Raw genomic sequence first — 27,958 nt, 5'->3', positions numbered from 1 at the left:
TCTCCCGCCTTGCAGGCAGATGCTTTACCATCTGAGCCACCAGGGAAGCCACTAATAAAGCAGAAGTGGATGTTTTTCTGGAATTCCCTTGTTTTCCAATGATCCAACGGATGTTAGCAATTTGATCTCTGTTTCCTCTGCCTTTTCTAAATCTAGTTTGAACATCTGGAATTTCATGGTTAGGTACTCTTGAAGCCTGACTTGGAGAATTTTGAGCATTACTTTATTAGCATGTGAGATGAGTGCAGTTGTGCAGTAGTTTGAACATTCATCAGCATTGCCCTTCTTTGGGATTGGAATGAAAACTGATGTGATTGCATCCCACTAATTTTGATGTGTGTTTGTGTGTGTGTGTGTGTGTGTGTGTGTGTGTGCTGAAGGTATGAAGGAGAAAGTGTTAGTTGTGTAGTTGTGTCTGACTCTTTGTGACACCACGGACTATAGTGCGCCAGGATCCTCTGTCCATGGGATTCTCCAGGCAAGAATACTGGAGTGGGTTGCCATGCCCTTCTCCAGAGGATCTTCCAGACCCAGGGATCAAACCCAGGTCTCCTGCATTTCAGGCAGATTCTCTACTATCTGAGCTACCAAGGAAGCCTTTATATGCTTTCAGTTACCATCATTAGTATCCAACCCATATATTCTGACCTCACAATAAGCCTGATATTAACATTGTAGTTGACAAATACAAGCTACAGTTAATAAGGTAATAACTATTTTCTAAGGTATCTGGCTTTGAAGACAATGACTATCTAATGATAAAATTTATATAATTATTTAAGTTCTAAGGCCTATTTCTACTTGAACCTAAAATTAATATTATAGTACAGTCATTATCTCCACATCAGACTCCATTTTATGGATAGGGGCTTGAGCTCCAGAGAGATTAGGTGGTTTTTCCAAGAGCTCAACAAATTAAGTCAAGACTAAAGTTTGGGGCCCTTCCCCTTGTTCTCTAAGGTGGCAGAGGAAATTTAAGGGTAAGTCAGTTATGGAAACCAACATACTCTTTTTGTAAATAAAGATCTGGATTGCTGAAAGCCATGGTGGGGTAGGTACAATGGAAATCAGAGAGGGATCCATGAAAGTGAAGAACTAAAAGAACTGCAGAAGTGGACAGACCAGGGATGGAGAAGGGCCAGAAAATCACTCAACAAACATTTATTGAGAAGTTACTATTCCACTGCAAGATGCTACTTGCTTAGGCTATGAAACGCTGCTGAGGAAGATCTAAATTAGCCAGCAGAGCTCTGACTTGATGGATCTGACCCTATAGCTATGACTTAAAATCATAATCCTAAATATTTTGAATTTTCCTCAATGGTATCCTATCTATTATCTCAGCTGAGCCTCCAAAAGCTCTAATGAATCCTTGAGATATGGCATGATATACTAGAGAAGAGCCTGGACTCTGGAACTATACTACCTGGGGTCAAATCTCAATTGTGTTACTTTCCAGCTGGGTGGCCTTTGCAACTTGTTTAATCTTGTGCCTAAGTTTTTTTTTGTTGTTGTTGCTGCTATTTTTAAACTTTATGAAGAAAATCATTATACATACCTCTGGAGTTGTTATAAGAATTAAAATATAAAGTACATATAAAGTACTTAGACAATGCTTGTCATGTAGAAAGTGATCGATAAAGGTAGTTCTTATTTAGGCCCAAAGAATATTCTGGAACACATTGTACAGATATAAAAATTAAACCTCAGAGAAATGAGTTGACGTTTTCAAAACAACAGAAAGTCAATGATGTGTTTCATCCCTGAACACAATTCTTTCTTTCCTAATGTTTCCAGTAGCCTAATAAAATGAAAAAGTGTTTTTTTGTAGATATCTTCCCTATCCTGGGCTCCTTCTTAAGTCCAGTGATTTCAGTGAACGTGTGAGTGTCATAGACAGAGACCAGAGGCACCACAGACAGCCCTCATCTGTGGCTTACTGAGTGTCTGCACTCGTTCCAACTAACTTGAAGAAAGCCCTCTTCACATCCTTGTTCCGGAGGCTGTAGATGATGGGGTTGAGGAAGGCAGAGATGACATTGTAGAACAGGGCCAGCTTCTTGTCATCCTCTGGGGAGGCCTCAGAGCCAGGCCTCATATACATGACCATGCATGGAATACAAAACATGGTGACCACAGTGATGTGTGAGGCACAGGTGGAGAAGGCCTTGATTCGCCCCTGGGTGGAGCCAATCTTTAGGATAGCAGTGAAGATGCGAACATATGAGGCCAGAATGAGGGACAATGGAATCAGGAGCAAGATAAAGCCCAAGATAAAGTCCACTTGGTCATTGAGTGATGTATCTGCACAAGCCAACTTCAAGACAGCAGGAATTTCACAAAAGAAGTGGTTGATTTCATTGGGGCCACAGTAGGGCAGATTCACTGCAAAGACTGTGTAGACGAGGGCACAGGTGAGACCGCAAAAGGCAGAGCTGACTGCCAGGAGTACACACAGGGTTTGGCTCATCTTGACCCTATAATGGAGTGGGTAGCATATGGCAACATATCTGTCATAGGCCATAGCTGCAAAAATCCAGGTCTCAGTGATGCCCAAGGTTAGGAAAATGTACATCTGGACCACACACCCAACATAAGAGATGGTTTTACTCTTGCTTACTAGATGGATCAACATCTGGGGCACTGTGGTGGTAGCATAGCTGAGATCCAGCAGAGAGAGGATGCTCAGGAAGAAGTACATGGGGGTGTGGAGGCGTGCGTCTACTCTGATCAAAGTAACAATGACACCATTGCCCAGGACTGTAAATAAGTAAAGGAAGAGGAAGAGGAAGAAAAGGATCCAATTGGTTCTGGGATTTCTGGAGAAGCCCAGGAGGATAAACTCGGTTACAGAGCTTTGATTTTTCCAACCTTGGCTATGGGTGGCCTTCCTTCTGGGGAGAGAAGAGGACATATTCCTAAATACCCTGCAGTCTCAGTGAGAGAATGCCATGTAAGATCCATAGCTGCAGGGACTGAAGGCATCGCAGAACTAAGAAAGCAATCAAACCAAGATCTCCTCCTCCATGCCAGGGAACATTCTATCCAAATTGGCTTCGCATTGCTCTAGGCACTTGATAAGGATTATAGAAATGATTTTGATCTGTCTAACTAGCTTTAATAAAGTTCCAAGGGCCCAATGGAAAAACTGTACATGGCATAAATCTTATTTTGAAGAACGCACACTAGTACCCATCCCATAAATCAAAGGAAGGAGGCTAGGGAAATGTAAAATGTTTTACGGTAAACCAAAAAGTTGTAGAGCACTCTATAGTTCCTAAAGTCATTCTTTCAAATGTCAAGACAAGCAGGTGCTACCAAGGACAGTGTAAATGTGAAACAAACAAAAACCCTTGCTTCTTGCCTTTGTCTTCCTCTCTGATGCTATAATTTTGAAAGGCCACATACCATTAGTTTTCAGAAAAAGGGGGAGTTTCAAGGAAGCTTTTTTTGGGAAAAGAAATCTTTCCTCTAGAACTTTTATTTCCCTCACCCCCACCATTCCAGCATTACCTGCAGTGGTTACAACTATAAAGATAAATTGACGTATAAAGACAGCCAGAGACTCAAGAATCGAAACCTAGAGAACATGTTTGTGCTCCTGGCATTTCTCAAGAAAATGAAGCTTATTTACCTGGAAATTAGGTGCCTGTGTGTCTCGAAGCTTTTCTTGAAAACTAGTAAGGACTCCTCCACAGCCATGTTGCTCACAGGAGAGAGTTGAGTATTGGGTGGGAATGGATCTTCAGGTGATTTGAACTCCATGCTAGATCTCACGTTGAGGCCTAGACAGCAGAACACAATACTGACCGGTCCTTTTTTCTTAGTCCTTTTGCAACAGAACCATAACTGCTAGATACACACCTTTTCCAGACACCAAAGAAGGAAATCGTCTTTTATGAAATGGCATTCTATGAAAATGTTTTAATAAAGGTGATCTTATTTGATTATCACCACAACCCACTGAGGTCAGTATCACTACTTCCTTTTCATAAAATCGCCTGTCCAGTGTCAGACAGAGTAAATGACGGAGCCAGGACTCAAAGTCCAAGTCCCAAATGTGTCCCTCACACCAATTTCATGCAGGGTTTAGCAGGTTTCCCTGATGGCTCAGATGGTTAAGGATCCACTTGCAAATGTAGGAGACCTGGGTTTGATCCCTCAGTTAGGAAGATCCCCTGGAGAAGGGAAAGGCTATCCACTCCAGTATTCTTGCCTGGAAAATCCCATGGACAGAGGAGCCTGATGGGCTATAGTCCATGGAGTCACAAACAGTTGGACATAACTGAGTGACTAAGAACACACAAGCACAAAATAGACCCATTTTAGGTAACATTATGAGAGAAAGAGCTGACCTGTGTATCAACACTTATAGAGAGCAGAAAGTTCATATTGCAAAACATTGCAAATTATCAAGTGGTTTTCATAGAGAATCTCAAAACTTTGGATCAGAATTTCAACATTTAAAGCATTGCAATGGCATGACAAGGCTGGCTGATAGCTCTCAATTTGTGTTAAAATAACACTACATAAAGCTGTGGACGGGACTCAGGCTTGGATAAATGAGAAAAATGATATTAATACTCACATTAGAGGCTCTTTGCAGTAGTATAAGAGTTAGTGGATATGGTTCATGCTCTTCTCTCCTTCAAGAATTTACTCAATTGTGATCTTTGCAGGGAAGACTTGAATCTTTCCTGATCATCCTGTTTGAATCTGAAATATCCCATACTCCGTACATTTTCTGTTTTATCTATCTTCATAATAGCAACTTCTAATGTACAAAATAATTTTTCGAAATCATCAGTTTCCCTCACAAGAATTCAGGAATTTTTATCTTCTTGATTTATTGTATGTTACCAGATTCTAGAGCAGTGCCTAGCGTATAGTAGGTATTTTAAGTGCCGGATAAATGAAAGGGCTGAGTCCGAGCTGGCCCACCAAGGGCACCAGTTGCTGCTATTTGTACTTATGGGAGCTATCCTTGTTGCTGAACTTTGCTTCCTAGTGAGCTAGCAATGGAGTTGACCTCATTCTGAGGCTTTCCTTTGGATTTACATATCTATCAACAGATTTCTTTCCTGGTGGCTCAGTGGTAAAGAATCCAGCTGCAATGCAAGAGACAAAGGAGGCACAGGTTTGATCCCTGGGTTGGGAAAATCCCCTGCAGAAGGAAATGGCAACCCATTGCAGTATTCTTGCCTGAGAAATCACATGGACAGAGGAGCTTGGAGGGCTACAGTCTATAGGGCTGCAAAAGAATCAGACATGACTTAGAGACTAAACAACACCAGATTTCTGAACACGGACTGGTCCAGACCATTTACATACATTATCCATGGTCATCCCACAAAGTCAATACCTACTATTAGCTGCATTTTACAACTAAGGAAACTGGTATTTATCAGAGTTAAGCAAAAAAACCAAGAGCCACCCAGAGAACTGTTTTTAACTCTTGAACCTGCAATTTAAAAGGAAAAAAACACAAACTAGAGCTTCTCTATACAGAGAAAAGAGCTTATCAGTAAGGAATCCATGAAACCTTGTTATTTATGGAAGAATGGAAGAGACTGAGAAAGCTTAGCTGGGAGACTTATGAGGAACTTAAGAGAGCTCACTAAATATTCTGAAGGTTGTCATGCAGAAAAAGGTAGAAATGTGTACTGTATGTTCCTGGAGGGAAGAAAATTAGAAATGTGTGGCAAAAGTTGTAAAAGGGGAAATTTTAAGCTCAGTTACAAAAAAAAGGCAAGAAACTTCTAGTGAGTAATACTACTCAATAATGAGTAGTATCTCCATTTTTAGTTTTCAAGCATAAGCTGTAAGGCCATGTCACTCAGGTGTGGTATCACTGCTTTGGATGTGAAATCATGATGTACTACATTAAAATTCAACTTTGCCATAAACATCCTAAGATTCTAAAGCTCAATGACACCAAGATTCAGAGAATCTATGATTTTAGGGGTGACTTCTCACTATGTACCCAACCTCATAACAGAGGCTAGGTTTCAAAACAAAGTCATATGCTAATAATGAGAACCAAAGAAGATTGAAAGAAAGTGAGAAAACAGTATTTATCAAGTGTAATGTAAAAATTCAAGATATAATTTAAGTTCCTACTGTCTTATTTGTGCAGATATGGAGCTCCCTTGGGAGCTATGATTGGTATCCAGGCAGGGTTGTTCTCCTGCCCCCCAGAAGGTCCCACATAGTCTCTTCCAGAAAGAAGAAAGGTTAAGAAAAATAGTAGACTACAAGCTGAAGGGAAAACACTATTATAAAACTTGCATTAAATCTTTGTTATTCTTTCTTGTTTAAAATTCTTTATTCTTGTGTCCTTTGAGAGAATGTTCTAAGAATCAAATTAGGAAAATACAATTTTAAAAGTTGTTAAGTAGCAACTATATTTAAATCACAGGAGGACTATACAACATCCAAGACAAAGTCGAGATGAGAAACATTTCAGAAGAATATTTTCACTGAAGGAGAACAGGAGTATCTTCCCTGATCTTTCCTGTTCTAGCCTTTCTTTCATCCAACCCAATCTACACACTGCCAGAGTGAGTTTCAAAAAAGACAGAGATGATCATGATATTTCCCTGTTTACAAACCCTAAAAAAAAAAAAAGCAACTCCCATTATTTATGAGCTAATGTCTAATTTCCTTAGCTTGGTTTTCAAAGCTCTTTGGAACTTGATTCTTATCTATCTAGTAGGTAACTTGATTACTTACCTACTCATCTTACCTACCTGGTAAGAACTTGATTCTTACCTACCTGGTAGGTAACTTTGGAACTTAATTCTTACCTAACCTGGTAAGTAACTTGATTACTTACCTACTCACCTTGTGTGCTTTATATGGCTTGCTATCTAGGAATGGAATGGTTTTTGCTTTTTAATATGGTTGAAAAAATATTCATTTATGTCTGTGGCTGTTTTGCCTTACAACAAGAGTTGAGAAACTCTAATAGAGATCATGTATGTCCCACAAAACTTAAAATATTTATGATCTGGTCCCCTACAAGAAAGGTCTGCTGACTCTAGCTGAAAGCAAACCAGCTCATTCATGACCCTCCAAATATTCCAGGTCCTTTCACAAATCTATTTCTCATGAGGCAGTATGTTCTAAGGAGAGAGTAGAGGCTCTGGGGTCAAATTTGGTTTGAGTTTCGCTTTGCCACTTACCAACAGCACAACCCAGAGAAAGCCATTAATCTCAAACCCTATTTCATCGTCTCTAAGACTGGGAGAATAACATATAACTTGAAGGTTTTTGTGAAGATTAAATGATATTTTAAGTGTATGTAATACTATAGCAATGTGTCAGTTATTATTACTGCTAATGTTAAATCATCCTCCAGATGAAATGCCCTCCTCTGCTTTCATCTCTTGGTAAAAACCCTAATCATGGAAGTATTCTGTGATTCCCCTCATAACTTCTTCCTCTGGGCTCTGATAACACCTTTAATGTACTTTTATTATTCCCCATGCTCTCACACACACACACAAGTTTGTGGAATTCCTTGAAGATGAAAAACCATATCTTACCTTTCTGTCTCCAATTCTTAGCACAAGGTATGGGTCGTTGCTAATGAATGTCAAATTAATGACTTTAAGAAGTTATGCCAATGGCATAAGAGTGAGTTTGTTGCAAGACTGGACTCCCAGTCCAATGGTTTCCCCATCACTTTCTCTTTCAAAATTACTACCCAGATCTTCTTGGTGATGTCTACCTGGGTTATCCATGTCCAGAATAACTAAAATCCTCTTCTCAGCAAGTTGGTAACTGAAATAAAGTTTGAAAACAGAAAAAATGAAATCAAGAACACACAGGCAGTCCTTGTATTATCTTCTTCAAATGTGCTTCTCTTCCAGGCTTAGTCTGGGCAACTAGACATGTCATTAGATAGGGGATGAACCAGAGACAGAACCCATTTTCACTAAGCGCTCATTGTGGGCCAATTAGTTTACACCCAGGATAAGAAAACGATTAAGAGTATGGCACCACAGTCCATGAGGTCCCAGAGTCGGACACGACTGAATAACTGGACACAGCACACATGGCACTAGAATCAGACTTGGGTCTGAGTACTGACTCCATCGCTCATTAGTAGAGTGACCTTGGGAGAGTTACCTCTTGTGTGTGTCTACATCCTCTCCTAGAAACCTGTGATGATGATAGTACTAATCTCAAAGTATTGTCCTGATGGTTAATTGAAATAGCACATGTAAAGTTGCTTAACACTATGCCTGCAGAGTATTGCTCTAAAGCCAGTAGTTACTATTATTATTACTATTTTATCCCACAACAAGTTTTTATCAAAAATTATGAATTTTTAGAAAAAAGGATATTGGGAAACAGGATAGCTTTTCTGATGTTGCACAGTATTAAAGGGCACAACCCAGATCTTTCTCCAAAGGCCACTCTTCACTGGGCTCTGCTGCTTCTGCACCATCTACAGGTGATGTTCTGTTAGGACTATTGCTGACAGCGATCTGGTGGGAGAACCCTTCCCAGGATTCTGGTTTTGTCTTTCATGCCCCTTACCTGTCTTTTCACTCTCACCTTATCCCAAGTCCAATACACACCCTTCCTCCACACCCATGTCCCACAACTGCCTTGGGTATAAGAGAATCCTGTTTTAGCTACTCTCGAGAAGTTGCCACATCTCAGCAGCTCCCTGGGAAATACCTAGCTGGTGTATTAATGAGGCCCATGGGTATTGGGGATCAGAGTCCCTAAGGATGCAGCCAAATAGATCCTGATGTCACCTTAGGAGGCTTCTAATCCTAAGGGATACCATTCCTCAGGGGAAGGTTCAGTAAGGAGGGAGTCATCAGACTAGAGATAGAAGGGCTGAACATGCCCCAAGGAATCCTAAGATTTGGGGGGAACTAGAACTACAGAAGCAGTGTGAAGTTTTGTCCCTTTACTCAGACCTCCATGTGGGGGCATGCTAGATGAGTACAGCTAAGCAGTTAATACCAGGACCCAAGTTTTAGCTGCTCTGCTGGTCTTTTCCCCCATCTTTTTGGTGTGAAGTGATGGGATTGGATGCCATGATCTTAGTTTTTTTAATATTTAGCTTTAAGCCAACTTTTTCACTCTCTTCTTTCACCCTCATCAAGAGGTTCTTTAGTTCCTCTTCACTTTCTACCATTAGAGTGGTATCATCTGCAAATCTGAGGTTGTTAATATTTCTCCCAGCAATCTTGATTCCAGATTGTGATGCACCCAGGCTGGCATTTTGCACAATGTACTCTGCATATACATTGAACTGTGGAAAACTCTTGAGAGTCCCTTGGACAGCAAGGAGATCAAACCAGTCCATCCTAAAGGAAATCAACCCTGAATATTCATGGGAAGGACTGATGCTGTAGCCGAAACTCCAATACATTGACCATCTGATGCAAAGAACTGACTCATTGGAAAAGATCCTAATGCTGAGGAAGATTGGAGGCAGGAAGAGAAGGGGATGGCAGAGGGTGAGATGGCTGGATGGCATCATCGACTCAATGGACATGAATCTGAGCAAACTCTGGGAGATAGTGAAGGACAGGGAAGCCGGGCGTGATGCAGTCGATGGGGTCACAAAGAGTCGGACATGACTGAGCAACTAAACAACAACAAAGTTTAATTAACTAATAAATGTTCCTGAAAGCAAGGGTTTTATGACTCAACCTTGATAAATATTATGTTAAATAGACTCAGTGTGTATTTTCCTTGTTTTTCATTGCTCATTTACCTATTTGCTTCCTATTTACTCATTCATCAAACATTAATTGATGCTTACTGGCATTGCATGTCAGGCTTAATGCTAGGTTCTGTGGATGCAGGCATAAATCATGCAAGTCTCAGTCTAGTAGGGGAGAGACACATACTTAGACAAGGATGTTATAAGGTGCCGCTGGGAACACATTCAAAACTCTGAAGGAGTGGCAAGGAAGTGGTCCAGGCTCTAAAGACAATCTCGGAATTCTCAAGACTCTCTACTATTGCATGAAGCATGAATAGAACAATGTTTCTAAGCCTATTTGGACAAGAAATCTTTTTGTCACAAAATGTTTCTCAGGACCAGAGTTTCAGGTAACATCCTTGAAAAGTGCTTGTCTAGAGAAAAAAATCTAATTTTTTCAACACAATGTTCCAGGCCCTATCTGTCACATCTACTCTCCCCTGCCTGGGCCTACATTCCAGCCACTCTGCCCATTCTCCAAAACCTCTGTGTCTCTAGGCTTTCAGCATCCTATTTCCTCTTCCAGAACACTTCAACCTCTGCTCCCTGCCCTTTAATCCAATTATCAAACTTCTACTCATGCTTTGAAAACCCAGCAGAACTTTAACTCTGTCTTTAGAGCCTGGACCACCTCCTTGCCACTCTTTCAGAGTTTTGAATATGTTTCCAGCAGCACCTTATAACATCCTTGTCTTGGTATGTGTCTCTCCCCCATTAGATTGGGACTTGCATTATTTATGCCTGCATCCACAGAACCTAGCATTAAGCCTGACATGCAATTCCAGTAAGCATCAATTTCTGTTTGATGAATGAATAAATGATGCCAACATCATGGCTCACCTTCTTTTCTCTGATAACAGATATTTTTCAAGTCATCTTTATTTCTTTCTGCTATAAAGACAATCTGTGCTGATTGTAGAAATTTTAGAAAGTAGAGAAAAATATGACCCAAAATAAAAATCACTTGGTATCTTACTACCCAGAGAGAGCCAATGTTAACATGTTAATGTATATCCTTTCAGGCTTTTAAAAATGAATGTATGCATTTTTATAAAAATTGGATTAACTTTATACATACAAATTTACATTTTGAATTTTTCCACCTAATGTTATATATACTTTTCACTGTAATTAAATAATGCTTTAAATATGATAGATAATATTAGTTGCATACTGTTTCATAAAGTTGATGTATCATATTTGCAGCTGTTTCCAGTCATTTTTTTAAATATTTATTCTACTATTTATTTTATTTTTGACTTCTTTGAGTCTTAGCTGTGGTATGCAGGATTTTCGTTATGGCATGTGGGACCTTTCATTGTGGAGCATGATTTCTCTCTAGTTGAGGCACGTGGGCTCTTTTGCCCCACAGCACGTGGGATCTTGGGCTTCCCAGGTGGCGCTAGTGGTGAAGAATTTGCCTGCAGGAGACATGAGAGGCTGGGGTTCCATCCCTGAGTCGGGAAGATTCCCTTGAGGAGGGCACAGCAACCCACTCCAGTACTCTTGCCTGGAGAACCCTATAGACAGAAGAGCCTGGAGGGCTAATCTATGGGGTCACAAAGAGTCTGATGAACATATTTGAACATAAAATTTGGTCCGTGTTTCTGATTTTGTTCTTAGTATTGCCAGGAAAAGCCAGTTCTGACTCCCTGTTGGAACTGTCACTTTGACTTGCTTTTCATTGCTTTTGTTATTATAATCATACATAATGGCCTGCCTCAGAATCTTGCCCCCTCACTCAGTTCACTCACTCAGTCAGAGTTCGACTGTGACTCCATGGACTGCAGCATGCTAGGCTTCCCTGTCCATCACCAGCTCCCAGAGTTTACTCAAACTCATGTCCATTGAGTCGGTGATGCCATCCAACCATCTCATCCTCTGTCGTCCCACTCTCCTCCTGCCTTCAATCTTTCCCAGCAAATGAGTCAGTTCTTCACATCAGGTGGCCAAAGTATTGGAGTTTCAGCTTCAGCATCAGTCCTTCCAATGAATATTCAGGACTGATTTCTTCTAGGATGGACTGGTTGGATCTCCTTGCTGTCCAAGGGACTTGCCCCTCTACCTGACTGTTAAAGTGCATCTGTTCAGAACTCTGTACTTGTGTAGATGTCAGGAAGGAAGAAATTAACACATTCCCTGCCTGAGACTTGCCATTCTGGGAGATTCTTGCAAGATTAAATGGTGTTTTTATATTGTTTCCTCACCTCCCCCCATCTCTGATACAAAAGAACCTGGCATCCAGACTTCGATAGATAAGATGCTTCTTTCGAGACATCAATCTACCATCTCCTCAGTCAGCAAGCTGGGACTCTGTCACATTAGGACAAATTCCTAGAAGTGAAATTTCTGGACCTGTTTATAACAACACTGTGAAGGTATGATACAGATTGTTATATGCTTGTCATATGATATTTTTATTTCATAAATGAACATATATAAAATTCTTAAAACTTTATTGGCACATAAGTATTTAATAAATACAGACATAATTCCTTATTTAACAGATATATTGAGTGCCTACTCTGTAGAAGGCACTGCTCTGAAAAGGTAGAGCCAATAATATTCTTTTCAGTAACAAACGTGAGTGTAAGTCTTCCTGCACACTTCCCAGCACTGGGCATCATCATTTTCCTAATCCTTGCTAGTTTGATGATGAAAATGATTCAATTCATATTTATTAATAACAAAAGCAAAACATTTCTTCTATGTGATGATAGCTGAACAAGATATAATCCTTTTTATCTCCTCCCCATTCTTATCTGGAGAATTCCATGAACAGAGGAGCCTGGCAGGCTACAGTCTATGGGGTCACAAAGAGTCTGACACGACTGAGTATGCACACACACTTTTTGCATCTGCCACTATTTCTTACATTTTGCTAGTCTGAATCCATCAACTTTTCCACTTACTGACTTCATCTTCCCTCTCCGACTGTTTGGGTGGACTGTTACTCCTTCACTCATAAAATATCCATTGAAGGCTAGTAGATAAGTGGCATGGGCTAGATTCGAGGGATACAGCACTCAACTAGACAATAATGATCCTGCCTTGTGGATTTACTAATTTGCTGTCTAATAGAGAACTCAGAATCATGTGCCTTTATTATTATGAGAGGTACTGCATGCTTTGGAAGGCTAACTCACTCTGGGAGCTCAAGGAAAGGCTTCTTTGAGCAGCTGCAGTTTAAGCCAAGACCTGGCAGATGAACAGGACATCAATGGCATAAAGGGGTGAGGTTAAGGGTGAGAAGAGAAGGAATAGCTTATGTAGAAACCCTGAAATGAATGGGAAAGAGCATGTCTTTGCACCTCCAAGGCAAAGACAGAAATCCAGCTCACTTGGAGTGAGAGAAAGAGGAGCAGAGTGACCAGAGTGAGATGAGCCTGGGGAGGCCACGGGGGCCAGATTGTACACGGCCTCATTCACCCTGTCTCCTCCCTTGGCCAGGAATCCTGCGATGTCAGTGTCCTCGCCCTTCTCTCCATCTGACCTAATACCACGAGTGCAGTTTCCAGAGGGCATGTACCTTTCTCAAGATTCAGCCACAGGTCATTCCCCAATGCTCATTCCTCTGTCTCAATCAAAGATTTTAGTGTCTCAGAGACCCTTCTTTTGTAAATCACCAAGACTAGAACAAGATGAAAATAAAAGACTGATATGCTTGGAAGAGATTTTGTGGTAGGTCTGCTCCCCAAGGGCCTGAATGAAGCTGAGACTCCTGGCTGGGCATGGGGATGGTGTAGTGGTGCTGCTGGGTCATATGAATGAGTGTTTAAGGCATTGACTGTGTATCATGAGTCTTGTTCCTCTGAGCCCCCAGCACCTCTTTCACAGCCTCATTCTGGGGCTCTGCGCCAGCCCATCACCTTAAGGAAAGCCCTCTTCACATCTTTGTTCCGGAGGCTATAGATGATGGGGTTGAGGAAGGCAGAGATGACATTGTAGAACAGGGCCAGCTTCTTGTCCTCTTCTGGGGAGGCCTCTGAGCCAGGCTTCATGTACATGACCATGGCTGGCACACAGAACACGGTGACCACAGTGATGTGGGAGGCACAGGTGGAGAAGGCCTTCAGCCGCCCCTGGGCTGAACGAATCCTTAAGATGGCAATGAAGATATTGATGTAAATGACGAGGATGAGAAAAAGTGGAACCAGGATGACACTAAAACCAAGAATGAAGTCTACCTGGTCATTGACTGAGGTGTCTGCACAAGCCAGCTTCAAGACAGCAGGGACTTCACAGAAGAAGTGGTTGATCTTGTTGGGACCACAGTAGGGCAGACGCATGGCAAAAACAGTGTAGACAAGAGCTGAGACGACACCCCAGAGTCCACAGAACAAGACCATTACCCTACACAGCCATGGACTCATGATGACCTTGTACCTGAGTGGGTGGCAGATGGCCACATACCTGTCTATAGACATGATGGCAAAGAGCCAGGACTCAGTAACACCTAACACCAAGAAAATGTACATTTGGGCCACACAGCTGGCAAAAGAGATGGTCTTCTTCTGGCTTGCCAGATGTGCCAACATCTGGGGCATAGTTGTGGTGGCATAGCCCAGATCTAACGTGGAAAGGGTGACAATGAAGAAGTACATGGGTGTGTGGAGGTGCGAGTCCAGGGAGATGAGGATGATGATTAAACCATTGCCCAGAATGATCAACAGGTAGGTTGTCAGGAAGGCTGAGAAAAATAGAGGAGTGGTTTTGGGGCTGAAGGAGAAACCCAGAAGGATGAATTCAGTCACAGAAGACTGATTAGTCTCTTGCATTGTGTTCTACTTCTGAATGAAAAAGAAAGACACCAATTTAGACAGAAGATTAGCTGAACTACGTACCCGGATAAGGGTTGCTGATGGGGTTGGGGTAGTGGTCAGTGTCCAGTTATAATGAAACATCGTGACCCCACGACAGGTTGTTTTACCTCCCCTTGTCCACTGCCACCACTCGCAGGAAATTTATGAAGAGGAAAGGGCTTCCACATCTGGCCTGGCTCTGCCTCTGGCCCACCAGCAGTTGCTCATCTCAGCCTCACTTTACTCAGCTATGAAGTGAAAGCACTGGGCAGGGGATCTCTACCTCCTCTTAGCATCCCCTTCTCCTTAGTAAGGCAGCCAGGTGTTTAGAGATAAACATTGTCATACAGATTATGCAATTTGGCAAATTACAGTGAGAAAAACTACTTGGTCTTGTTGAGGACATCAATTTATTTTTCCACTTTAGTTACACCCTCAGATTGCTCCCAGCAAGGACAGCTCTCTGACCATCACCTACTCCATCACAAGTCATGGTGTGTTAGAAGGCGCACTGGGTTCTAAGTCCCGGTTTTAAGGTTTATTCAGTGAATGACCTTGAGTAAGCCCTTTACCCCGCCCTCTAACCCTTTGAGGCCACTTCCTTGAGTACAAAATGAGAGTAATTATCTCTTTGTTACAAATTTGCTGCAAAGATTGAGTGATATTTTGGCATGAAATCATCACACAGAGGACCTAATGTGATAGATACGTAATAAATGTAAATTGCATTTCTGGATGGTTCTCCATATACAGGGACTGGGATTCAGGTCCAAGCTATGCAAGCAAACATCTTGAGAACGACTTCACCATATCTGATGCTCACAATCAACTTCCACTCCCCTAGAGGCCTACCTTCTGTTTCTTCTCCCCACAAAAGCCAGCATTTCATTCCGTCCTTTAGCTTCTTACTGACTCTTAGCTCTTCCCCAACTTAACCTTCCTGAACCTTCATTTCTTCATGGAGAACAGGAAGAAGCCAGCATCACTGAAGAGGTGTCGTGTGTATTGCCAGTGCTCAGGGAGTGAAGCAGTCTCGATGCTGTCAGTGTTATTCCTTCTCCTGGAACAATTTTATTTGACTCAACCTATTTGTTCTCCAAGCTGCTTGTTTTCCTTCAGATACCCTGAATGAGTCTTCACAAGAACCTGTGTCTACATGCACCACAGTGGATGGCTTCTTGACTTCGGCTAAAGGACTGCACACAGTTGGAACCTCCCATATGCTAGGCCCTTTTCTAAGACCTTCACAGACATTATCCAGTAGCTGGCAGGTAATTATTCTTACTAAATCCCTTGCACGATAGAGACTTTGTAGGTCACATTGTACCAACAAGTTGGCCTCAGTTTCCATATAAAGTATTATGTATTTGGGGTAGGTGGTTTCCAAGAAGAGAAACCACAGAGTAGTGTGGAAAGGGCAAAAGATTTAGAGGCAGTAGGTTCTATTTGAATCCTGATTCTGGCTTTACTTGTTATGTGAACTTGGGTTGTTTGCTTCCTAGGCCTCAGTTACATCAACTGTAAAATGGGAATAAAAATATCTATCTTACAAGCAACATTCTTCCTTAGAGGAATTCCAAAGATATGAGAATATTCTCTCTTGGCGCCAAGAGTTGGCAAATGTGCTTGCTGCCATTTCTAAGTTTTCAGTTTTCACATATAGTCAATGAATGTGTTTGCTATTAAGAGTCTGGTTTCAGCCCATTTTCTCTGCCCCGGCCTTCAGAGTACCTGTTCTAAAACAAAAATCTGACTGGGCCCCCCTTTAACCTTTTGGTGACTCCCTTGCCTACAGGGAAAAGTCTAAGAGAGGTAGACAAATACCCTGGCTTTACTCCTTAAAGCAAGGCTCAGTTTTGTTCACCAGACTCCAAGGTAGATCAGACATTTTAAAGAGATCTCCAGCTGCTGCAAGGACTGAAACAGGGCACCACAGTGGCCCGAGATGCCAGGCACAAGGAGGAGACATGGAAAGGAGATGCATTCCAAGTCACAGTGGGGTTTTGTCGCAGAGATGAGGACCCAGAACTCCAGGATGTCAGCTGGCCAGCTCTTTGGGTTCTGTCTTAACTTAAGGCAAGCCAAAGAAAACTTGGAAATTCTGCAAGTCAGACATATCCCCCATAAGCAGTTTGACTTCACTGTGCATAATTTTATTTTTTTCCCATAGTAACTTCATTACTTAATGCAGAGCCTGACAGATGGTAAGATCTGGTAAGTGCTTATTGAATGATCTACATACAGGGAGATGTGGAGAAGCCAGTGTAAAAACAGAAAAGAAAGAATATAGACATTCTTTCTCTCCCTACACTTTTTGTTCCCGTTCCTCAGAGATGCAGAGAAGATTACCTGTGTCTAGAGGTCACAAGTCACCCGGGAGAAATCAGGGCATAAGGTGGTTAAAGGAGGAAGATTGAGAGAGTTGGCCCCAAGTGCTCTGAATCTCTCAGTGTGGGAAGAAGGAAAAGAGCTGGGCAGTACCACTAGACTGAAAAAGGTTGAAAACTGAAAACAGAACCATGGGCCAGAGAGCCCATGGAGCCTACCCCCAGGGAGCAGTGTTGGCTCTCAAGAGCCTCTGGAGAAAGCCTGGGGCAGCTGCCACCTTCATCCACCCACTTTTGCCAGGGCACACTTTGCACAAATGCCAGAAACTTTCAGCCTCCCCATACACTGCAGGCAGATGCTGCCTTCAGAGTATGACCCTGACACAGCCCTGGTCTTCCCCTCCCTGTCAAATAGGGCTCACCCAGTCCTTCTCAGGTCTGTGTCTGGGAGGGGCCTGAGTCTACAGTGGCTGATGCTGAGCTCAGAATATTTTCGGGCCCAGGTCCAGAGCAAGCAGTCCAGAGCATCTTGCTTTGTTGTGTTCCGTGTTGCAGGTCTCTCCCTGAGTCTTCAGTGACACCCCACAGATCTATTCTGGGCAACTTCAGAGATTCATCAGAACTTGGGACTGGAGGCAGTCTTGGAGAATCCAGCCCCTAGCAGGGCACACATCTTCTCTGTAGCCTACCTGGCAACAGATGCTCCAGCTCCTGTTCACATTCTTCCAAGGACATCAGGCTCCTTACCTCTCAAGGAAGCTTATGTAGCCTTGAATCTACCCTTCATAAAATACTTTCTCATTCTGAGCTAAAGCTAAGTAATGGTCCATTATGACCCCAGTGATGTGCTCTCTGAAGCACCCCTCTGCCTCAGACTCTGCCCCTGCACTCTCCCACCTCTCCCTTGTTCTCCTGAGTCCCCAGTCTGCACTTCAATGTCATAGGCTTACCTGTCTCACCTCTGCTTATGAGGGTAAGTGGGGCTGTCTGGGTCATCCTCTTCCCCTTGATAAGCTCTGATGCCCTGATTCCGCCCTTTCTGCTTAAGCTGATCCATACTCCCATCTCTTGCATCTAATGCCAGGCAGCAGCCCCAAGAGACTTCTGGCTGGCATCACAGGGATGGCCCCACCCTTCTGCTCAGTGGCTAAGGGCTCCCAGGAACAACCTCTGGGGAAACATCAGATGCACAGGGATTTGTCATCAGAGCGATCCGGTCACTGTGACCTGGCCAAGTCATTTAGCTTCCTCTCTTTGAAATGGAGCTGTGTTCCCCGTAGCATAACAATACTTCTCATTGGGTTTCTTTGTGTCGAGCAGTGATTATGGGCCAGACATTTGATGTATCCTAAATTCATGCAGTATTATTACCCTCATTTTACAGGTACAGAAAAGGAAACTTGGAGCACTAAGTAGGCTGTGAGGAGCTGGGATTCTTGTCAGACCACCAGGCTCTGCTCCTAACCAGCACTGAACCCACTGTCATGATCCATCACAAGTCAGACCAGAGGCGGGGAGCCTCATAGCCTCTAGGGTGGGAAGGACAGAGTCACACGTACAGTGGAAAGTGGCTGACTCTCACTCTAAACTCAAGAGCAGCAACTTTTGAAGGCAGCAAGCTCTTTGGGGGCTTCCATCGGATACATGTACTCCTGGGGCTAGACAAGGAGGACGGGAAAGGAACCAACATTTACTGTACACCTTCTGTGTGCCCAGCACTTCAGAGGCATCATTCCATTTAGTCCTCCAACTACTCTGTACAGGAAGCATATTATTTCCAATTTCAAGATGAGGACACCAAAGTTCAGAGCCATGCAATGCCATCTCCAAGGTCAAATGGCTGAGATCCCAATCTAGGTCTGCTTGATTGTAAACGGCCTCAAGCACTCTCTGCTTGATGTGGGCAGTGGGGATGACAAGTCAGGACCACCCAAGTCTCTCACCTGCAGCCCTTCCCTAGGCTTTACTAACACCCCTCCCCCTAAGTTGGACTGCAGAATTTCCAGGGTCCTGAGTTGTTTCTCCAGACTCTACCCGAGCTGCAAGGTGGTGGAGGCTGAATGGGAAATCGAAAATTCTGATTCTCAGTCTGAAGGTCCTTCCCCCATGGATTCCTTCACACCCAGGATAACTCCTGAGAGAGTCTTCCCTTGTTTCTGAGTTACAACAGTGATCGTGTTCATCAAGGAAAGTTCACAGACCCAGGAAGGTAGAAAAGAGAACATAATTACCTTCTAGTTCCTTCCACATGACAAAGAAAATTTTAGTTATGACTTGTGGATATTTCTCAAATTTTTTCCTATCCTTAAATGAAAGTGGATTTTTTTCTCACCTCAGTGATATCACGCTTTACATACATTTTATCATGGCAGACGCTAGTTGAATGACTATCCATCTCCTTCTTTGCTGAGAGAATCATCCTCTCGCTGACAACCCTTGTTAGGTGCAGTGAATACATCCTGGACCAAGCCCAGACATTGTGGTTCCATTTCCCCCTTTCCCAGAATTCCTCTCAGTGAGGGCAGCGACGTAAGCTGGTCCTTTCTAGCAAGACTCCAGAGGAATTCAGCTGAGGAATGTTAGTGAAATATTTATTTTCCTACAAAAAGGGAATAAGTGACTATGATACAAACCTCTTCCCTCAAACCTCCTTTCTATCACCATGAATGAGATGCCATAAGTGGAAATGGGCACCTGTCTTGAGATCCTGAGGAAAGAGCTCAGAGAATCACAGGGGTCCTCTCATCAACATCATCCATCTATGAGCTAATACATGATGCATTTACCATTTAAGGTTTTTTCTTTAGTGAAAAAATGAATTCTTGTATATCTGAACAACTGTTAGATGGGTTTTCTGGGTTGTGCAGGCAAATCCTAATGAATCAAGTATTCTACCTTTTAAAAACTTAATATGTGATAAACATTTTACCTTGATCTCCAACCTGCAGCTTCCAGAACTGCAAGAAATAAATGCTTGTTATTTAAACCACCAAGTCTGTGGTATTTTATTATAGTAGCTTGAATTGACTAAGACAGAGGTCAAGGTGGCTAGAATTCAGAGCAGAGGACTAGAGAGGAAAGCCTCACAGAGAGCAAGCCCAGGAATCCACATAAGGCCCCTCTCCAGTCTTCAGATGAGGGCTGATCAGTGCATGCATATGAGGAAACACCAGAGGATGAGGGAAGCTAAGATTAATAAGAAAATAGTATGAAGAACTTAATTCCAAAAAATATATATCTTAAAAAAATGAACAAATTCATTGAAAAATATTAACTATCAAAACTCATTGGAAAATACATAAGAAACCCAAATAGCCATATATCTATTTTTTAAATGGAATGTTGAGTAAAATTTTTTCACAGAGAAAACTCTAGACCTAGATGGCTTTATTTGTGAATTCTACCAGAGCTTTAAGAAAGAAATTCTATTGCCATACCAAACTTGGGTCTGCTCACCTGAGCAGTAACGCCAATCTCCTGACACTGGGCTGTGATAAAGGAAAGTGCAGAGTTTATTGCAGGGGCCAAGCAGGGCGTCCAGGGAGCTAGTGCTTAAAGACCTGAGGTTGACTTGTGCAGACACATCCCTCAATGACCAGTTGGACTTTATTTTGGGTTTCATCCTGCCTTTGATCCCACTCTCCTTCATCCTGGCATCCTATGTTTGCATCTTTGCCTATACTTTAAGCACCTGTACATCCCAGGGGAGAGTCAGATCCTTTGCCACATGTGCTTCCCACATCACTGTGGTCACCATGTTCTATGGGCCAGTCATGATCATGTACATGAGGCCTAGGTCCTGGTATGACCCAGAGAGAGACAAGAAGCTGGCCCTTTTCTATAATGTCATCTCTGCCTTTCTCACCCCCAGCATCTACAGTCTCTGGAACAAAGATGTAAAGAGGACCTTTCTGAAAGTGCTTGGCCAGAGAGGCACAGCTCAATGACCCAGGATGTTTCAGAGTTGTCCAGAATCATGGACAGACCTGATGGGGCTCATGTGGTATCATTAAAGCACATAATTTCTGCCCAATCTGAACCTTTCTGTATCTATGAGACACCCAGAAAAGGTGAGGCCGCTCTTACATTGCAGTCCTCCCCATAGGTTTAAAACTTTTCAACTGCTACCGTTAATGGACCTGGTTGAGTATTGAAGGCAAAGAATTTCTATGATAACAAGGATGTCCTTATGGTCCAAGGCCATTGATTTATTGGTTTTCTGCTGGGAGCCGGCGAGAGGCATTCCACTCGTGACAAAGGTCATGAGGAAGGAGGCTCGGCATACGCAAAGGCGGGATCGAGCCTCAGGAGTCCCCCTGGATATTCTTGAGCATCTACCCCCCAAAACCAGAGTCTGCCTACTTTATTGCTTTGTGCTCTCAGCTCTGACTTTACTGGGGGCTGTCCCCCACCACCATCTCGCTCTCTCTGTCAAAGAGTTAACTTACAGCTCCAATTAATAAAGTTCCTGGGCAATTAGGAGTGTTTAAATCCAAACCCCTCAGATAGCTCTCTAATTTGCCTGACAAGTTTACCCAGACTCCTTCAGCTATGCATACGATTGTTTACAGTCTCCCAGCCTCGAGAGGCACGGGAAGCTTAAGATATTCAAATAGCTTAGAGCCTCTCAGAGAGTTAGAAACTGTCAAAATAAAACTAGTAAAAGATTTCATTGATGAGCCAATGCTTGCTGCCAAGTTTCCACATCCCCTGTATTGTATCCTTGAATGTGTATTAATTAATATAGTTGGTATGTAGAAAAAATAAGTAGTGGCCTTGTTGTAAGCAACTTTAGACCTTTAAGGTAATAAATTCTTTCCTTTGTTGTAAACCCATTACACCTCTGCCCTATAGGAATGCAATTTTATCTAACACTTTCAGAAGATGGCGCCAAACCTTAAAATAATTACTCTTAGAGAAAATAAGTCTTACGGTTGACAAACCTTTTTCAAGAGTCATAAAATGTTAATAGGCCTTCTGGCCAGAAGATGATGTAAATCACCTAAACCATTTGTATACGATAAATTTGCAGGAAAGAAACCCTGGTTTTTGATAAAGATCAAAGACTGCTGACTTTGCATCCCCTATTATCCTCTATGTGTAACTTAGGGTATAAAAGCCTCTGTTGAAAATAAAGCTACGGGCCTTGCTCACCAAAGCTTGGTCTCCCCATGTCATTCTTCTCCTCAATTTCCAGCTGAGTCTCCATCTGGAGCGCGGAGGTCCTCTGCGACCATTTATTTGCCTGGGCTTCTAAGACCCACTCGAGAAGGTGTCTAAGGTAGGGCACCTTCCGCTATTCGAGAGGGCGCCTGCGGCCTCCGTGGTCAGAGCTAACCTGGTGTCACAGGTTATATTGATTTTCCGCATAAACCAAGCTACTCAGCCTCTTTTCTCCACTGAATTTTCCTGCTGAGCTATCCTCATTCTATTACTCTTTATATCTTTTATGAATATTTGAATAGGTCGCCGATGCCATCTCTCCTTCAAATACCCTGGATCAGCCGGGGCTGGACCCCGGCAGTTTTCCTAGGTTCTCACCTCACCTCTCTGGAAAATTATTTATCAGTTCAATATAATCATAGTCAAACATTCAACATGCATACATGCTTTTCTGCAGTCTAAAGGGTTGGGAGTGAAGATGACATAAAGAGTAGACAGATTATGTAGGAACAGTCTTGCATTACTGTCTGACAAGGGTTCACAAGTAATATTGGCATGGCTTTTTGCACTTGGTGCTATAAAATGTAAGCTAGAATTATTTTTAACACATCTGTAGAACAGTGTGGCTAACAATTTGGTCTGACTCAGGTTGTAAAACTGACTCCTACCTGGTTTTACATTTTAAATATCACTTTTACTCTCAGAAAATAAAAATGTCTATTTCATGAAAGAAAAATACATGTATATTTATCTATCTATCTGCATCTCTCTCTCTATGTATATTTATATAATGAGAGAGTCAGTGTTAGAAATATGCAGAAAGAATTTATAGAAAAGAGTATAGCAAAACATGTTTACTATTTTGCCATATTAATTTGGTCTTTGAAGTGCTCTTTGATTATTCCCAGCTCCTCTGAATCTACCAGTATCATTATATCAATGTCTATTTAGTGTTTCTGAATGCAGAGTTCCAAAGAAGAGCAAGAAAAGATAAGAAAGCCTTCCCCAATGATCAATGTAAAGAAATAGAGGAAAACAACAGAATGGGAAAGACTAGAGATCTCTTCAAGAAAATTAGAGATACCAAGAGAACATTTCATGAAAAGATGGGCTCGATAAAGAACAGAAATGGTATGGACCTAACAGAAGCAGAAGATATTAAGAAGAGGTGGCAAGAATACACAGAAGAACTGTACAAAAAAGATCTTCACAACCCAGATAATTACAATGATGTGATCACTGACCTAGAGCCAGATATCCTGGAATGTGAAGTCAAGTGGACCTTAGAAAGCATCACTAAGAACAAAGCTAGTGGAGGTGATGGAATTCCAGTTGAGCTATTTCAAATCCTGAGAGATGATGCCGTGAAAGCGCTGCACTCAATACACCAGCAAATTTGGAAAACTCAGCAGTGGCCACAGGACTGGAAAAGGTCAGTTTTCATTGCAATCCCAAAGAAAGGCAATGCCAAAGAATGCTCAAACGACCGCACCATTGCACTCATCTCACATGCTAGTAAAGTAATGCTCAAAATTCTCCAAGCCAGGCTTCAGCAATACGTGAACCGTGAACTTCCTGATGATCAAGCTGGTTTTAGAAAAGGCAGAGGAACCAGAGATCAAATTGCCAACATCTGCTGGATCATGGAAAAAGCAAGAGAATTCGAGAAAAACATCTATTTCTGCTTTATTGACTATGCCAAAGCCTTTGACTGTGTGGATCACAATAAACTGTGGAAAATTCTGAAAGAGATGGGAATACCAGACCATCTGACCTGCCTCTTGAGAAACCTATATGCAGGTCAGGAAGCAACAGTTAGAACTGGACATGGAACAACAGACTGGTTCCAAATAAGAAAAGGAGTACGTCAAGGCTGTATATTGTCACCCTGCTTATTTAACTTATATGTAGAGTACATCATGAGAAACGTTGGGCTGGAAGAAACACAAGCTGGAATCAAGATTGCCGGGAGAAATATCAATAACATCAGATATGCAGATGACACCACCTTTATGGCAGAAAGTGAAGAGGAACTCAAAAGCCTCTTGTTGAAAGTGAAAGAGGAGAGTGAAAAGGTTGGCTTAAAGCTTAACATTCAGAAAACGAAGTTATGGCATTCGGTCCCATCACTTCATGGGAAATAGATGGGGAAACAGTGGAAACAGTGTCAGACTTTATTTTGGGGGGCTCCAAAATCACTGCAGATGGTGACTGCAGCCATGAAATTAAAAGACACTTACTCCTTGGAAGGAAAGTTATGACCAACCTAGATAGCATATTCAAAAGCAGAGACATTACTTTGCCCACAAAGGTCCGTCTAGTCAAGGCTATGGTTTTTCCAGTGGTCATGTATGGATATGAGAATTGGACATGAAGAAAGCTGAGCACAAAAGAATTGATGCTTTGAACTGCGGTGTTGGAGAAGACTCTTGAGAGTCCCTTGGACTGCAAGGAGATCCAACCAGTCCATCCTAAAGGAGATCAGTCCTGGGTGTTCATTGGAAGGACTGATGCTAAAGCTGAAACTCCAATACTTGGGCCACCTCATGTGAAGAGTTGACTCATTGGAGAAGACTCTGATGCTGGAGGGATTGGGGGCAGGAGGAGAAGGGGACAACAGAGGATGAGATGGCTGGATGGCATCACCGACTCAATGGACATGGATTTGAGTAGACTCCGGGAGTTGGTGATGAACAGGGAGGCCTGGCGTGCTGCAATTCATGGGGTTGCAGAGTCGGACATGACTGAGTGACTGAACTGAACTGAACTGAAAATTTTATAATGATATCAAGAAATCAGTACCACTCTGAAAATATTTAACTCAACATCATGTTTCTGACATCTACCTACTGAACACATATAGGCCTAACCCTTTCTCTTTAACAAGCATTTAATGTATGTACTGCATTTCATTTATCTAATTATTATTGAATATTTGTTTATTTTCAGTTTTTCATTATCTAAACAATTCTGCCACAAATGTTTTAGACATTTTTTCCTATGTAAGTATTTTTTCCAGGACTTTTATGTGTAACCTGAATATGGCAGAGTTTAGAACTTTCAAATTTACTAGACATTCCTAAATTATTCTTCTAAGTAGTTATACAAGTCTAAAACTTTCATTTTCAACACTTGATGATATTATCTATCTCCACCATTCTAAAGTTTCTATCTCACAGATCGACAGTGGTGACATGATTTCCTGTTTTATTCAGAGTTCTCTCATTGTTGGTGGATTTAACACCTTTTCATAAGCTTGTTGGTATTATTGCATAGTGAATTCAGCCCTGGAGTCAGACTGCTGTATTTTGTCCTCAGCTCTATATGTTACCAACTCGATGATAGGCAAGTTACCTAACTTCTCTAAGTTTCCTCATCTGTTAACAGGAAGAATATACTATAGATCACAGAGGGTTGTTATAAAGATTAAATGAGATAATATGTGTGAAAGGTTGTTGCTGAGCTGTGAAAGACACCAGGATTCTTGGTCTCCAATGGAGAGGAATTGGATCTGGGGCTAGTGACAAGGCTTGATCTCAGAGCTTTTGTGTAGTGAAGTTTTATTAAAGAATAAAAGAGAAAGCTTCTGACATAGACACCAAAAGGGGGCAGAAAGAGTGCCCCCCTGCTAGTCTTTAGCTGATGTTATATAGCTACTAGCAGGCTGCTAATTAGAGAGAGGAAATGTCTCAAAACTCAGAGACTGGCACCAAGCCCCTCACCCACAACATGCATTTTGAGATAACATTGGCACAAGGTGAGTTGTCTGGGGCCATAAAACTATTGATGTGAATCTTGAAGAAAGGCAGTTTTTCAAGCAAATACATAGTCTCATTAACATAGCTTAAGAGACCATTTGCAGGAGTAAAACATACTGGTTTGTCAAGTCAGCTTTGAATCTTAGGCGGAACTGACTTGAAGACAGAGTCTAGGGTAAATACATAGTTTATTAACATAGCTTAAGAAAATCAAGGCAATACCAAAGATTGTTCAAACTACTGTACAATTGCATTCATATCACATGCTAGCAAAGTAAAGCTCAAAATTCTCCAAGCCAGGCTTCAGCAGTATGTGAACCATGAACTTCCAGATGTTCAAGCTGGATTTAGAAAAGGCAGAGGAACCAGAGATCAAATTGCCAACATCCACTGGATCATCAAAAAAGCAAGAGAGCTCCAGAAAAACACCTACTTCTACTTTATTGACTATGCCAAAGCCTTTGACTGTGTGGATTAGAACAAACTGTGGAAAATTCTTAAAGAGATGGGAATACCAGACCACCTGACCTGCCTCCTGAGAAATGTGTATGCAGGTCAAGAAGCAACAGTTAGAACTGGACATGGAACAACACACTGGTTCCAAATAGGAAAAGGAGTACGTCAAGGCTGTATATTGTCACTCTGCTTATTTAACTTATATGCTGAGTACATCATGAGAAACGTTGGACTGGATGAAGCACAAACTAGAATCAAGATTGCCAGGAGAAATATCAATAACCTCAGATACTCAGATGACCCCACCCTTATGGCAGAAAGCAAAGAAGAACTAAAAAGCCTCTTGATGAAAGTGAAAGAGGAGAGTAAAAAAGCTAGCTTAAAACTCAACATTCAGAAAATCAAGATCATGGCATCCAGTCCCATCACTTCATGGCAAATAGATGGGGAAACAATGGAGACAGTGAGAGACTTTATTTTTGGGGGCTCCAAAATCACTGCAGATGGTGACTGCAGCCATGAAATTAAAAGACGCTTGCTCATTGGAAGAAAAGCTATGACTAACCTAGACAGCATATTAAAAAGCAGAGACATGACTTTGCCAACAAAGGACTGTCTAGTCAAAGCTATGGTTTTTCCAGTAGTCATGTACAGATGTGAGAGTTGGACTATAAAGAAAGCTGAGTGCTGAAGAATTGGTGCTTTTGAATTGTGGTGTTGGAGAAGACTCTTGAGAGTCCCTTGAACTGCAAGGAGATCCAACCTTGGATCAATCCTAAAAGAAATCAATCTTGAATATTCATTGGAAGGACTGATACTGAAGCTGAAACTCTAATAATTTGGCTGCAGTCACCATCTGCAATGATTTTGGAGCCCAAGAAAATAAAGCCTCTCACTGTCTCCATTGTTTCCCCCATCTATTTGCCACAAAGTGATGGGACCAGATGACATGATCTTCACCTGATGTGAAGAACTTATTCATTGGAAAAGACCATGATGCTGGGAAAGATTGAAGGTGGGAGAAGAAGGGGACAACAGAGGATGAGATGGTTGGATGACATCACCTACTCGATGGACGTGAGTTTGAGTAAGCTCTGGGAGTTGCTGAAGGACAGGGAAGCTTGGCATGCTGCAGTCCATGGGGTTGCAAAGAGCTGGACACAACTGAGAGACTGAACTGAACTGAAGAAAAACATTTTCATAAGAAAAATGCACTGAGAAATAAATGTAAAAGAAACAAAAGAGACCATAGCAAAAATCAACAAAGCTAAAAGCTGGTTCTTTGAGAAGATTAATAAAATTGACAAACCATTAGCTTAACTCATCAAGAAACAAGGGGAGAAGAATCAAATCAACAAAATTAGAAATGAAAATGGAGAAATCACGACAGACAACAGAAATACAAAGGATCATTAAAAACTACTATCAGCAACTATATGCCAATAAAATGGACAACTTGGATGAAATCAACAAATTCTTAGAAAAGTACAACTTTCCCAAAGTGAACCAGGAAGAAATAGAAAATCTTAACAGACCCAACACAAGCATGGAAATTGAAACTGTAATCAGAAATCTTCCAGCAAACCAAAGCTCAGGACCAGAGAGCTTCACAGCTGAATTCTACCACAAATTTATTTTTTAAAAATTATTATTATTATTATTTTTACTTTACAATATTGTATTGGTTCCAAAAATTTAGAGAATAGCTAACACCTA

At 41.9% G+C, this 27,958-nt stretch overlaps 3 protein-coding genes across 17 annotated transcripts in view; 1 reads left to right on the top strand and 2 right to left on the bottom strand.

The window, feature by feature from the left end:
* Nucleotides 1-27,958, top strand: part of LOC113890028 (olfactory receptor 2D2-like) — a 192,972-nt gene that overhangs the window by 103,965 nt on the left and 61,049 nt on the right. For 7 of the 15 annotated variants that reach the window (XR_003510408.1, XR_003510407.1, XM_027537561.1 and 4 more), the window contains 3 exons: nt 11,968-12,114; nt 15,658-15,809; nt 16,709-16,752. The gene's annotated coding sequence lies outside the window, so the exon portion shown is untranslated. The other 8 variants (XM_027537565.1, XM_027537564.1, XR_003510405.1 and 5 more) reach the window with 7 other exon arrangements.
* LOC113890026 (olfactory receptor 2A5-like) lies at nt 541-4,126 on the bottom strand. Its single transcript, XM_027537556.1, has one exon. The coding sequence runs from the start codon at nt 2,912-2,914 to the stop codon at nt 1,937-1,939; it is 978 nt and encodes a 325-aa protein (XP_027393357.1). The 5' UTR covers nt 2,915-4,126; the 3' UTR covers nt 541-1,936.
* Nucleotides 12,997-15,000, bottom strand: LOC113890029 (olfactory receptor 2A12-like). Its single transcript, XM_027537570.1, has one exon. It carries the CDS (start codon nt 14,512-14,514, stop codon nt 13,576-13,578), a length of 939 nt encoding a protein of 312 aa, XP_027393371.1. The 5' UTR covers nt 14,515-15,000; the 3' UTR covers nt 12,997-13,575.

This window comes from Bos indicus x Bos taurus, chromosome 3 (assembly GCF_003369695.1).
Source record: "Bos indicus x Bos taurus breed Angus x Brahman F1 hybrid chromosome 3, Bos_hybrid_MaternalHap_v2.0, whole genome shotgun sequence".
NCBI lineage: Eukaryota > Metazoa > Chordata > Mammalia > Artiodactyla > Bovidae > Bos > Bos indicus x Bos taurus.
This window is presented reverse-complemented; position numbering and strand designations above follow the sequence as displayed.

What these genes read in the sequence shown, in the direction of transcription:
- LOC113890026 (XM_027537556.1), bottom strand. Translation starts at nt 2,914, where the DNA reads ATGTCCTCTTCTCTCCCCAGAAGGAAGGCCACCCATAGCCAAGGTTGG.
- LOC113890029 (XM_027537570.1), bottom strand. Translation starts at nt 14,514, where the DNA reads ATGCAAGAGACTAATCAGTCTTCTGTGACTGAATTCATCCTTCTGGGT.